At 48.6% G+C, this 12,870-nt stretch overlaps 1 protein-coding gene across 1 annotated transcript in view; it reads left to right on the top strand.

Moving 5' to 3' along the window:
- Nucleotides 1–12,870, top strand: part of LOC119973625 (sodium- and chloride-dependent creatine transporter 1-like) — a 161,057-nt gene that overhangs the window by 109,313 nt on the left and 38,874 nt on the right. The window contains exon 3 of the mRNA XM_038812006.1: nucleotides 8,907–9,038. Coding sequence (XP_038667934.1) covers nucleotides 8,907–9,038 — 132 coding nt within the window. The remainder of the gene's footprint in view (nucleotides 1–8,906; nucleotides 9,039–12,870) is intronic.

The following is a 12,870-nucleotide window of genomic DNA, read 5'->3' as shown; positions in this document are numbered from 1 at the left end:
CTGACCCTCTGACAGTGCGGCACTCCCTCAGTACTGACCCTCTGACAGTGCGGCACTCCCTCAGTACTGACCCTCTGACAGTGCAGCACTCCCTCAGTACTGACCCTCTGACAGTGCGGAGCTCCCTCAGTACTGACCCTCTGACAGTGCAGCACTCCCTCAGTACTGACCCTCTGACAGTGTGGCACTCCCTCAGTACTGACCCTCTGACAGTGCAGCACTCCCTCAGTACTGACCCTCTGACAGTGCGGCACTCCCTCAGTACTGACCCTCTGACAGTGCGGCACTCCCTCAGTACTGACCCTCTGACAGTGCGGCACTCCCTCAGTACTGACCCTCTGACAGTGCAGCACTCCCTCAGTACTGACCCTCTGACAGTGCGGCACTCCCTCAGTACTGACCCACTGACAATGCAGCACTCCCTCAGTACTGACCCTCTGACAGTGCGGCACTCCCTCAGTACTGACCCACTGACAATGCAGCACTCCCTCAGTACTGACCCTCTTGACAGTGCGGCACTCCCTCAGTACTGACCCTCTGACAGTGCGGCACTCCTCAGTACTGACCCTCTGACAGTGCGGCACTCCCTCAGTACTGACCCTCTGACAGTGCAGCACTCCCTCAGTACTGACCCTCTGACAGTGCGGAGCTCCCTCAGTACTGACCCTCTGACAGTGCAGCACTCCCTCAGTACTGACCCTCTGACAGTGTGGCACTCCCTCAGTACTGACCCTCTGACAGTGCAGCACTCCCTCAGTACTGACCCTCTGACAGTGCGGCACTCCCTCAGTACTGACCCTCTGACAGTGCGGCACTCCCTCAGTACTGACCCTCTGTCAGTGCGGCACTCCCTCAGTACTGACCCTCTGACAGTGCAGCACTCCCTCAGTACTGACCCTCTGACAGTGCAGCACTCCCTCAGTACTGACCCTCTGACAGTGCAGCACTCCCTCAGTACTGACCCTCTGACAGTGCAGCACTCCCTCAGTACTGACCCTCTGACAGTGCGGCACTCCCTCAGTACTGACCCTCTGACAGTGCGGAGCTCCCTCAGTACTGACCCTCTGACAGTGCAGCACTCCCTCAGTACTGACCCTCTGACAGTGCGGCACTCCCTCAGTACTGACACTCTGACAGTGCGGCACTCCCTCAGTACTGACCCTCTGACAGTGCGGCACTCCCTCAGTACTGACCCTCTGACAGTGCGGCACTCCCTCAGTACTGACCCTCTGACAGTGCAGCACTCCCTCAGTACTGACCCTCTGACAGTGCGGCACTCCCTCAGTACTGACCCTCTGACAGTGCGGCACTCCCTCAGTACTGACCCTCTGTCAGTGCGGCACTCCCTCAGTACTGACCCTCTGACAGTGCAGCACTCCCTCAGTGCTGACCCTCTGACAGTGCGGCACTCCCTCAGTACTGACCCTCTGACAGTGCAGCACTCCCTCAGTACTGACCCTCTGACTGTGCAGCACTCCCTCAGTACTGACCCTCTGACAGTGCGGCACTCCCTCAGTACTGACCCTCTGACAGTGCAGCACTCCCTCAGTACTGACCCTCTGACAGTGCGGCACTCCCTCAGTACTGACCCTCTGACAGTGCAGCACTCCCTCAGTACTGACCCTCTGACAGTGCAGCACTCCCTCAGTACTGACCCTCTGACAGTGCAGCACTCCCTCAGTACTGACCCTCTGACTGTGCAACACTCCCTCAGTAGTGACTCTCTGACAGTGCGGCTCTCCCTCAGTACTGACCCTCTGACAGTGCGGCACTCCCTCAGTACTGACCCTCTGACAGTGCGGCACTCCCTCAGTACTGACCCTCTGACAGTGCAGCACTCCCTCAGTACTGACCCTCTGACAGTGCAGCACTCCCTCAGTACTGACCCTCTGACAGTGCAGCACTCCCTCAGTACTGACCCTCTGACAGTGTGATTTTTTTCCTGCTCGGTATTGGATGTTGACAGCGATCGCACAGGGTTTGTTTTCAGGAAGTTGCGTCCATGGAACACGTTGCTCTCCATTTTCATTTGCGGGGAATGGACAGGGTGAATGGGACTGGCACAGTGGGGGGGGGGGGGGGGGGGGGGGGGGGGGGGGGTGCAGCAGGGGGCCCTGATCAGTCAGCACCTGTCATCCATTCACAACATCTCTCTGGCCTCTGCTTTATGATTTTATTGCATTATAATTCCGGTTCGTTCCTCGGAGACCATCAGTTGTTGAGTTGGCAAATTAAGGTCAGATGAAAGGACGGGATTAAGCAGAATAAAAATGTTCCCTCTAATATTGGCAATAGAGCTGTTAACCCTTCGGAGAATCTGGTTGAGTTTGTGATTGACTGTCAGACGAGAGTATTTGTGATTCAGTAAAGCCGGGGAACTGAGCGATCGAATGGACGAGCAAATCTCCAGGAAGCTGGGATCTGGAACAGAAACAGAAAATGGAGGAAATGTCAGCAGGTCTGACAGCCTCTGTGGAGCGAGGAGGGATCTCACACAGCCACGCATCTTGGTGGGTCTTGCCAGGTCGAGGGAGATACAGTCAGATACCCGGTTTTACGGAGAATCCGTGTGCTCCCGGATGCCCAGTGGGGGAAGATTGGGAAATGTCACCCTGTTCCCTGCTCGAGCCCTGGAATGAAATGAAAAAGGAAATGAAAATCGCTTATTGTCACAAATAGGCTTCAAATGAAGTTACTGTGAAAAGCCCCTAGTCGCCACATTCCGGCGCCTGTTCGGGTACACAGAGGGAGAATTCAGAATGTCCAATTCGCCTAACAGCACGTCTTTGGACTGTGGGAGGAAACCGGAGCACCCGGACGAAACCCACGCAGACACGGGGAGAACGTGCAGACTCCACACAGACAGTGACCCAAGCCGGGAATCAAACCTGGGACCCTGGTGCTGTGAAGCAGCAGTGCTAACCACTGTGCTACCTTGCCTGCGTGGTGCTCTGCAGCTTGTGGCCCCGGAGACTGTCCATTAATGTCGCCCACTGAGGTGTGTTTCTCTGCGATGGTGGAGGGTGGGGATGACAGCTGTCACGTCTAAATGGTAATATACTTGACACTCTCCTCGAACGATACGTTGGGTGGAGGGGGGGGGGGGTGACTCTGGATGACCCAGTCTCAGAGGACAGAGTTCCTGCGAGAGAATGAACGTGTAGCCAATCAGAGGGAAGAATCATTGCCTGGGGCGTCAAGAACTGAGAGACAGGTGATCTGGGTGAAGGGTCAGTGGATCGTCATTTCTGCAGTGCTGGCCGACCTTGCTGCCAGTGACTGCTCTTTCCTCGGACAACCCCCACGATATCCCAAGCCCCTTCCTCACGGGGGGGGGGGGGGGGGGGGTGAGGGACCCGTCCCCCACCTTCACCCTTTCTCTCTTATTAAAGGTCATTTGTCCTGCGGGGTAAAGAGAGGACATTCTGAACCGCCCGCTTGTTGGGTCAGAGAGGGTCTATAGGAGGTGGCATGTGTGGGCACCGCACCCGGACATGAAGGAGGAACAAACACCAAGGTCGGATGTGGGGAGGATAACATTTTTGGGGTGAATGGTGTCCAGTGAATCTTTCACCTTCCCAGTCCACCGGCTGGAGGCTGCCATTCCAAAGCGTCGCCTCCTGAACCAGACAATATTTAACAGATCCCATGGCACAAAAAAAATCATCTCTGAAAGAAAAGGCTGTTAAATGAATGACATGGCATATTGTGCTTGGCTTACAATAAAACCCACTTCCCTCTGCTCCGATACGTCTTTGTAATCATTGTCACTTTGAGGGAAACACAGCAGAGTAAGGGTCACCTGACCTGGATGACCAATTGGGCTCAGAGTGGGGGGGGGACCTCTTAGGCAGGAGGCCTCCTGGAACTAGCGGCAGACCTGCTGCTACTATTGTTCATCCTTGTAAATAAATCCTTTCTTGTTGATTAATGAAGTTTCTGAAAGTGCATCTTCCCAGGTTTATTTGGCAATCCCCTGGGATCGAGGATGATTTGCTTCCATTCCGGTCCAAGGCTTCTGAGATGGCTGATAATCCAAGATACAATCTCCAGACTCTGATAGGTTTTGTTTGGAGGTTTGGATAGATGAGGTATTGGGAGGTGTGTGCTCCGACATCGCCACTTTGCCTCTGCGCATTCCTGACAAAGACTCTCAGTGTATTGAGTGCCTTTCCAATGAACCGTCTCCATTCCGGTCGATCACAAGTCAGTCTCCTACGAAGGCCGGGATATTAGGTCTTTTCAGGATTGCTTTGAGGACATCCCGAAAGTATTGCGCTCCTGGGAGCCCCGGCCATGACCGAGTTCCCACCAGGGCAGTTTCTTCAGGATTCTGGTGTCAGGGATACAAGTGACGTGTCGCTCCCTGTGGAGCTGGTTCTGAGTGTTCCGTGCCTCGATACTAGGCATGTTGGCTTGGCAGAGGACGCTGCTGTTGGCCCACCTGCTTGTCGCTGGTTTGGAGGATCTTGCGGAGATGCTGTTGGTGATTTGGGTGACGGGCTGTACTTGCTGTCAACGCTGTACATGCACAGCTGCTTTACTCTGTAACAGCATTGCGAGGGGCAGAGTTCCTAACTTCACTGATTGGCTTTGGGGTCAAAGTCCTCACTCATTAGCACAAAATCATCACAGCAAACTAATTGGGGCACACAATGATAGAAGGGCAATAAAATCAGCTGCTGCTAGGGAGAGATGCTGCATTAATACAGGTGACCAATGGGGGGTCCCATTGTTAACAAGCTGCACACTGTCACTGGCCTACCACAGGTCAATAAATCAAATCCATATCCTGGTCAGGCAGGGCTCAGCGATGTGTCGCTTTTGCACAACCCAGATTGGTTTGAGTGGCCATTCTGCATCGAGACGTGACGCAGTGTAAACCGTAGGCGAGTTCCAATTCATACCCAGCACGTCAACACAATTAACAGACAACTCCGCAAAAACTGAACGAGCAGAGAGGCTCCAGGAAGGTTCAAACAAAGCTTTTAAAACGTCAAAGGGCTCAAACAGTGATTAAGGAAAGGCTATTTCCTCTGTTTAACTAGAGGTCAAAGCTGGGCAGCATGGTAGCACAGCTCGAGGGTCCCAGGTTCGATTCCCGGCTTGGGTCACTGTCTGTGCGGAGTCTGCACGTTCTCCCCGTGTCTGTGGGTTCTCTCCGGGTGCTCCGGTTTCCTCCCACAAGTCCCGAAAGACGTGCTCGTTAGGTGAATTGGACATTCTGAATTCTCCCTCTGTGTACCCGAACAGGTGCCGGAGTGTGGCGACTAGGGGCTTTACACAGTAACTTCACTGCAGTGTTAATGTCAGCCTACTTGCGACAAAAATAAAGATTATTATTATATAAACGATCGCTAATAGGGAGAGACCAATAAAAGACTGGCAGAAAATTATTATCACAGAACTATTTGAACATGGATTGATTTACCACATGCAGTGTCTGGAACTCTGATTATTCAGCTCTTCACCAAATAACAGGAAGTAGAAACCAGGAACATCTTTCAAAGGACATTTGGATTAATATTTGGAAGGGAGGAAGAGACAGAGCTCTAATTTATTGAACAACCTTGAGGTTCCCTTCCCGAGTCACTCACATAGAAACAAACATAGAAAATAGAAGCAGGAGCAGGCCATTCGGCCCCTCGAGCCTGTTCTGCCTTTGAATATGATCATGGCCGATCATCCAGTTCAATACCCTAATCCCACCTTCCCCCCATATCCCTCGATCCCTTTCGCCCCAAGAGCTGTATCTAATTCTTTCTTGAAATTACACAATGTTTTGCCTCAACTACTTTCTGTGGGAGTGAATTCCACAGATTCACCCTCTCTGGGTGGAGAAATTTCTCCTCACCTCAATCCTAAAAGGTTTACCCCTTATCTTCAAATTATGACCCCTAGTTCTGGCCTCCCTCACCATTGGGAACATTCTTTCTGAACCTACCCTGTCTAATCCTGTTAGAATTTTGTAAGTTTCTATGAGATCCCCTCTCAATCTTCTAAACTCCGATGAATATAATCCTAACCAACTTAGTCTCTCCTCATATGACAGTCCCGCCATCCCAGGAATGAGCCTGGTAAACCTTCGCTGCCCTCCCTCCATAGCAAGAACATCCTTCCTCAGGTAAGGACACCAAAACTGCTCACAATACTCCAGGTGTGGCCTGACCAATACCCGATACAATTGCAGTAAAACATCTCTATTCTTATACTCCAATCCTCTCGCTATGAAGGCCAACATACCATTTGCCTTCTTTACTGCCTGCTGTACCTGCACGCTTACTTTCAGCGACTGATGCACGAGGACACCAAGGTCTCACTGAGTATCCACCTCTCTCAATTTACACCCATTCAAATAATAATCTGCCTTCCTATTTTTGCTACCGAAGTGAATAACCTCACATTTATCCACATTATACATTTATCCACATTATACTGTATCTGCCAAGCATGTGCCCAATCACTCAGCCTGTCCAAATCCCACTGAAGCATCTCTGCATCCACCTCACAGCTCACCCTCCCACCCAATGGGCTGATTGTGGTGTCATCTGCAAATTTGGAAATATATCGGCCATTCCTTTACTGTCGCTGGGCCAAAATCATGGAACTCCCTCCCTAACAGCACAGTAGGTGTAGCTATAACACATAGACGGCAGAGGTTCAAGAGGGCAGCTCACCACCACCTTCTCAAGGGGCAGTTAGTGATGGGCGATAAATACTAACCAGCGAAAACCAGATCCTGTAAAAAAAAGCATTTAATTTTTTCAAGTGCCTCTTGTTCGAAGCCAAGTGGCAAAAGCCCTCACCCCCTGCTCCTTTATCAGCAGAACAAGAGCAGCTATTTCTAAAAAAAATCTGTCATTGACTCCAGGCAGCTAATTGGCCAGTTTAATTGGGTTATGCTTCGAGTATGAATGCAAAAAAAAGCTTTGGCAGTTTTCACCAGAAATTAAACCATTATATCACAAAATCTAGTATCTTCCCATTTTCTGATTCAATCATTCCCAGAATTAAAGAAATGCGTCTATTTGAATGTGAAGATGCGATGATCTGTTGACCATGCGTGAGGAGGTTTAACCCAATGGAATACAGCGACTGCTAAGCTCAGCTTCATTGTCGCTGTGATTTTGTTAATGAAGGTTCCTCCGCACTCTGCCCGATTAAACACAAACAGCGTCTGGAATCTCTCACATATTGATGTGGTTGCTGTGGAAACCTCTCAGTAACCTGGGGCTTCATTCAATTGGGTTTTATTCAATTCAGTAGAAGCCTCCACAGCAGCGACCACCTTCGTCCCTTTGTCCTGCTGTTGGGTAGTTACTGGCACAGATTCAAGTCCTAAAATTAAACAGTTAAATTACAGCAAGGGAGAAGGACTGGGGCAGCAGCAGAATTCCTCTCGCTATCGTTTCTGACAGGCTTTTGGAAATTTTAACTTTCTTTCCCTCCAACAAACTAGCTCGAGCATAACCACGCTCCCAAAGTCTATGACCCCGCCTCCCCTCAGCCAGTGCGAGCAGGTTTCCCAGGACCAGTGGCCCAGGATTGGGAGGCAACAAAAAAATAACAACTCTAATTGACCCTCCAACACCTTAATTCGCAGAGAGTGAGGAGAGAGGCCATTCAGTCAAGTTTTCCTATCAGCTCCATGAAGGAATTCAAAATTAAGGGAAATTCCTGAATAGATATGTTCCAACGAGAAATAAAAATTCAAAGGGGGGGAACCCACCGTCCATGGCTAACTAAAAAGGTTAAAGGGCAGCACGGTAGCACAGTGGTTATCACTGTGGCTTCACAACGTCAGGGTCCCAGGTTCAATTCCCGGCTTGGGTCACTGTCTGTGTGGAGTCTGCACGTTCTCCACGTATCGGCGTGGGTTTCCTCCGGGTGCTCCGGTTTCCTCCCACAGTCCAAAGACGTGCAGGTTAGGTGGATTGGACATGCTAAAATTGCCCGTCGTGTCCAAAAAGATTAGGAGGGGTTACTGGATTACGGGGATAGGGTGAAAGTGAGGGCTTAAAATGATCGGTGCAGACTCGATGGGCTGAATGGCCTCCTTCTGCATTGTATGTTCTATGTTCTATGTCACACTTAAAGGCGACGCATTTCATTGCGTAAAGATGGGTGGTAGACCATGAAACTGAACAGAATATAAAAACAGCGAAGAATAATTAAAATATTAATCAGGAGGGTGGAATTAGAGTAATATCAGAAAGCTAGCTAGAAATATAATGGGAGATAATAAGAGTTTCATATTTTATAAAGAAAAGAGTTAACAAAGTGGTCCTCTGACAAAATGCTAGAAGCTATTATTAAAGGTGTTACAGCAGTGCACCTTAATAATCGGGCAGAGTCAAACACTTTTGTGAAAGGGTAATCATATTTCGGTAATTTATTGGAGTTCTTTGAGAAGTAACGTGTGCTGTGGATAAAGGGCGACCAGTGAATGTGCTTAGAATTCCAGAGGGCTTTAGTAAAATGCCTCATCGAGAGGCGGCTTCTCGCTTTTAATTTTTTCTTTCTTGTTGGAGTGTATCTATTCTGCATATTCTCCAATTTCCCCTGAAATGTCTCGCACTGCACCTCGATTGACATATTCCTTCATCCAGATTGTTTCAGTTCACTTTCGCCAGATCTGCTTCCATGTCCTTACAATTACCCTTATTTAAGTTTAAAACACTAGTCTCAGACCCACCTTCCTCTCTCTGAAACTGATTGGAAGGTTCAATGATACTGTGATGATTGCTACCTCGGGCATCTTTGCAATGAGGTCAGTAGGTAACCCGATTTCATTAAATGATACCAGGTCAGTCACGTGAAATGAAATGATCTCAGATCTGTGCAACCTGCAAATCTATAACTTGAAGAATAATTCACTGTTTTATCCGTTCCTTATATCTTCACAGGAGTTTTCCTCATCCCTTACTTGCTGATTGTTCTGGTGGGAGGAATCCCTGTGTTTTTCTTGGAGATTGCACTTGGGCAGTTCATGAAACAGGGAGGTGTTGGTGCCTGGAATATTGCACCTCTCTTCAAAGGTCAGAAACCAATTGGATAAAAATGTGTGTTTTATTTCATGCAGGTTTTTATTAGTATCCATGAGAGAGAGAGACAGTGAGACAGAAAGGGAGAGTTTGGGAGATTGAGATATAAACAAGCTAGGCAAAGGCAAAGGGCTGGATTATTCCGCCCCACCCTCCGCAAGATAGCCATGGACAAGACTCGGACATTGGAAAAGTCCACTGACCTCGGGCAGGAATCTGCGGGTGCTGTGCCGATCACGAGTTACCCAACTCGCTCCGCCCAGCACAATCTCGGCGAGATCCAGATCTGTATATTTAAATACCCGGAAACTGCTTTCCCCCGGCACCCGGAGTCAACGGTGGTGCCTGCCAGAGCTCGCCAACGCACCGTTTAGCACTAATTTCCACAATCATGGTCACGGACAGGGCAGGGTTCTACCCTGGCACTCCCCATGGTACCTTAGTGATTCAACCCGGGATCAGTGACAGTGCCAACCTGGCAGTGCTATTGTGCAAGGCTGGCAGTGCCAAGGTGTCCGGGTGCTACGTTGGCAATGCCACTGGGCAAGCCTGGGGGGGGGGGGGGCTTGCCTATAATGTTTTGATGGTAGGGGAACCAACAAACCCCAATCTATACTAATCCCATTTACCAGCACTTGCTCCATAGCCTGCCCTGCTTTGACAATTTAAGTGCTCATCCAGATATTTAAATGCTGTTCCTGCCTCCACCACCCTCTCCGGCAGCACGTTCCATATTCCCACCACCCTCTCCGGCAGCACGTTCCATATTCCCACCACCCTCTCAGACAGCATGTTCCATATTCCCACCACCCTCTCAGACAGCACGTTCCATATTCCCACCACCCTCTCAGACAGCACGTTCCCGATTCCCACCACCCTCTCCGGCAGCACGTTCCCGATTCCCACCACCCTCTCAGACAGCACGTTCCATATTCCCACCACCCTCTCCGGCAGCACGTTCCATATTCCCACCACCCTCTCCGGCAGCACGTTCCATATTCCCACCACCCTCTCCGGCAGCACGTTCCCGATTCCCACCACCCTCTCCGGCAGCACGTTCCCGATTCCCACCACCCTCTCCGGCAGCACATTCCTGATTCCCACCACCCTCTCCGGCAGCACGTTCCCGATTCCCACCACCCTCTCCGGCAGCACGTTCCCGATTCCCACCACCCTCTCAGACAGCACGTTCCCGATTCCCACCACCCTCTCCGGCAGCACATTCCTGATTCCCACCACCCTCTCAGACAGCACGTTCCATATTCCCACCACCCTCTCCGGCAGCACATTCCTGATTCCCACCACCCTCTCCGGCAGCACGTTCCCGATTCCCACCACCCTCTCAGACAGCACGTTCCATATTCCCACCACCCTCTCCGGCAGCACGTTCCATATTCCCACCACCCTCTCCGGCAGCACGTTCCATATTCCCACCACCCTCTCCGGCAGCACGTTCCCGATTCCCACCACCCTCTCCAGCAGCACGTTCCATATTCCCACCACCCTCTCCGGCAGCACGTTCCATATTCCCACCACCCTCTCAGACAGCACGTTCCCGATTCCCACCATTCCCTGGGTGAAAGCATATTTCCTCAGATACCCTCTAAACCACTTACCCTTCACCTTAAACCTCTGCCCTCTGGTCTTAGACATCTCTGCCATGGGGGAAAGATTCTTACCATCTACCCTATCTGTGTCTCTCATAAATTTCCATTCCTCAACAGATCGCCCCCTCAGCCATCTCTGCTCCAGCGAAAACAACCCCAGCCTAACCAGCCTCTCTTGGTAGCTGAAACGCTCCAGCCCAGGCACCATCCTGGTGAATCTCCTCTGCCCCGTCTCCAGTACAATCACCTCCTCCCAATAGTGGGGTGACAGAACGGCACACAACATCCCATCTGTGCCCCAACCAATGTTTTATAAAGTTGTACCAAGACCTCCCTGCTCCTACATTCTGTGCCCTGGCTGATGAAGGCAAGCATTGCGTGTGCCTTCTTCACCACCCTCTCTACCTCTGCTGCCACCTTCAGGGATCCATGAACTTGTGCACCAAGGTCCCTTTGTTCCTCAACACTCTCGAAGGACCTACCATTCACTGTGTACATCTGTCCTTTATTAAACCTCCTAAAATGCATGTGTGTTAGGATGTTATAGTTTGTATGTTGTGTGTTAGGATGCTACAGTTTGTATGTTGTGTGTTAGGATGGTACAGTGTGTATGTTGTGTGTTAGGATGTTACAGTGTGTATGTTGTGTGTTAGGATGTTACAGTTTGTATGTTGTGTGTTAGGATGTTACAGTTTGTATGTTGTGTGTTAGGATGTTACAGTGTGTATGTTGTGTGTTAGGATGTTACAGTTTGTATGTTGTGTGTTAGGATGTTACAGTGTGTATGTTGTGTGTTAGGATGTTACAGTTTGTATGTTGTGTGTTAGGATGTTACAGTTTGTATGTTGTGTGTTAGGATGTTACAATTTGTATGTTGTGTGTTAGGATGTTACAGTTTGTATGTTGTGTGTTAGGATGCTACAGTTTGTATGTTGTGTGTTAGGATGTTACAGTTTGTATGTTGTGTGTTAGAATGTTACAGTTTGTATGTTGTGTGTTAGGATGTTACAGTTTGTATGTTGTGTGTTAGGATGTTACAGTTTGTATGTTGTGTGTTAGAATGTTACAGTTTGTATGTTGTGTGTTAGGATGCTACAGTTTGTATGTTGTGTGTTAGGATGTTACAGTTTGTATGTTGTGTGTTAGGATGTTACAGTTTGTATGTTGTGTGTTAGGATGTTACAGTTTGTATGTTGTGTGTTAGGATGTTACAATTAGTATGTTGTGTGTTAGGATGTTACAGTTTGTATGTTGTGTGTTAGGATGTTACAGTTTGTATGTTGTGTGTTAGGATGTTACAGTTTGTATGTTGTGTGTTAGGATGTTACAATTAGTATGTTGTGTGTTAGGATGTTACAGTTTGTATGTTGTGTGTTCGGATGTTACAGTTTGTATGTTGTGTGTTAGGATGTTATAGTTTGTATGTTGTGTGTTAGGATGCTACAGTTTGTATGTTGTGTGTTAGGATGTTACAGTTTGTATGTTGTGTGTTAGGATGTTACAGTTTGTATGTTGTGTGTTAGGATGTTACAGTTTGTATGTTGTGTGTTAGGATGTTACAGTTTGTATGTTGTGTGTTAGAATGTTACAGTTTGTAAGTTGTGTGTTAGGATGTTACAGTTTGTATGTTGTGTGTTAGGATGTTACAGTTTGTATGTTGTGTGTTAGGATGTTACAGTTTGTATGATGTGTGTTAGGATGTTACAGTTTGTATGTTGTGTGTTAGGATGTTACAGTTTGTATGTTGTGTGTCAAGATGTTACAGTTTGTATGATGTGTGTTAGGATGTTACAGTTTGTATGTTGTGTGTTAGGATGCTACAGTTTGTATGTTGTGTTCTAGAATGTTACAGTTTGTATGTTGTGTGTTAGGATGTTACAGTTTGTATGTTGTGTGTTAGAATGTTACAGTTTGTATGTTGTGTGCTAGGGTGTTACAGTGTGTATGTTGTGTGTTAGGGTGTTACAGTGTGTATGTTGTGTGTTAGAATGTTACAGTTTGTATGTTGTGTGTTAGGATGCTACAGTTTGTATGTTGTGTGTTAGGGTGTTACAGTGTGTATGTTGTGTGTTAGAATGTTACAATAATATGTTGTGTGTTAGAATGTTACAGTTTGTATGTTGTGTGTCAAGATGTTACAGTTTGTATGTTGTGTTCTAGAATGTTACAGTTTGTATGTTGTGTGTTAGGATGTTACGGTTTGTATGTTTTTAGGCTAT

The sequence above is a fragment of the Scyliorhinus canicula genome, chromosome 11 (genome assembly GCF_902713615.1).
Source record: "Scyliorhinus canicula chromosome 11, sScyCan1.1, whole genome shotgun sequence".
NCBI lineage: Eukaryota > Metazoa > Chordata > Chondrichthyes > Carcharhiniformes > Scyliorhinidae > Scyliorhinus > Scyliorhinus canicula.
This window is presented reverse-complemented; position numbering and strand designations above follow the sequence as displayed.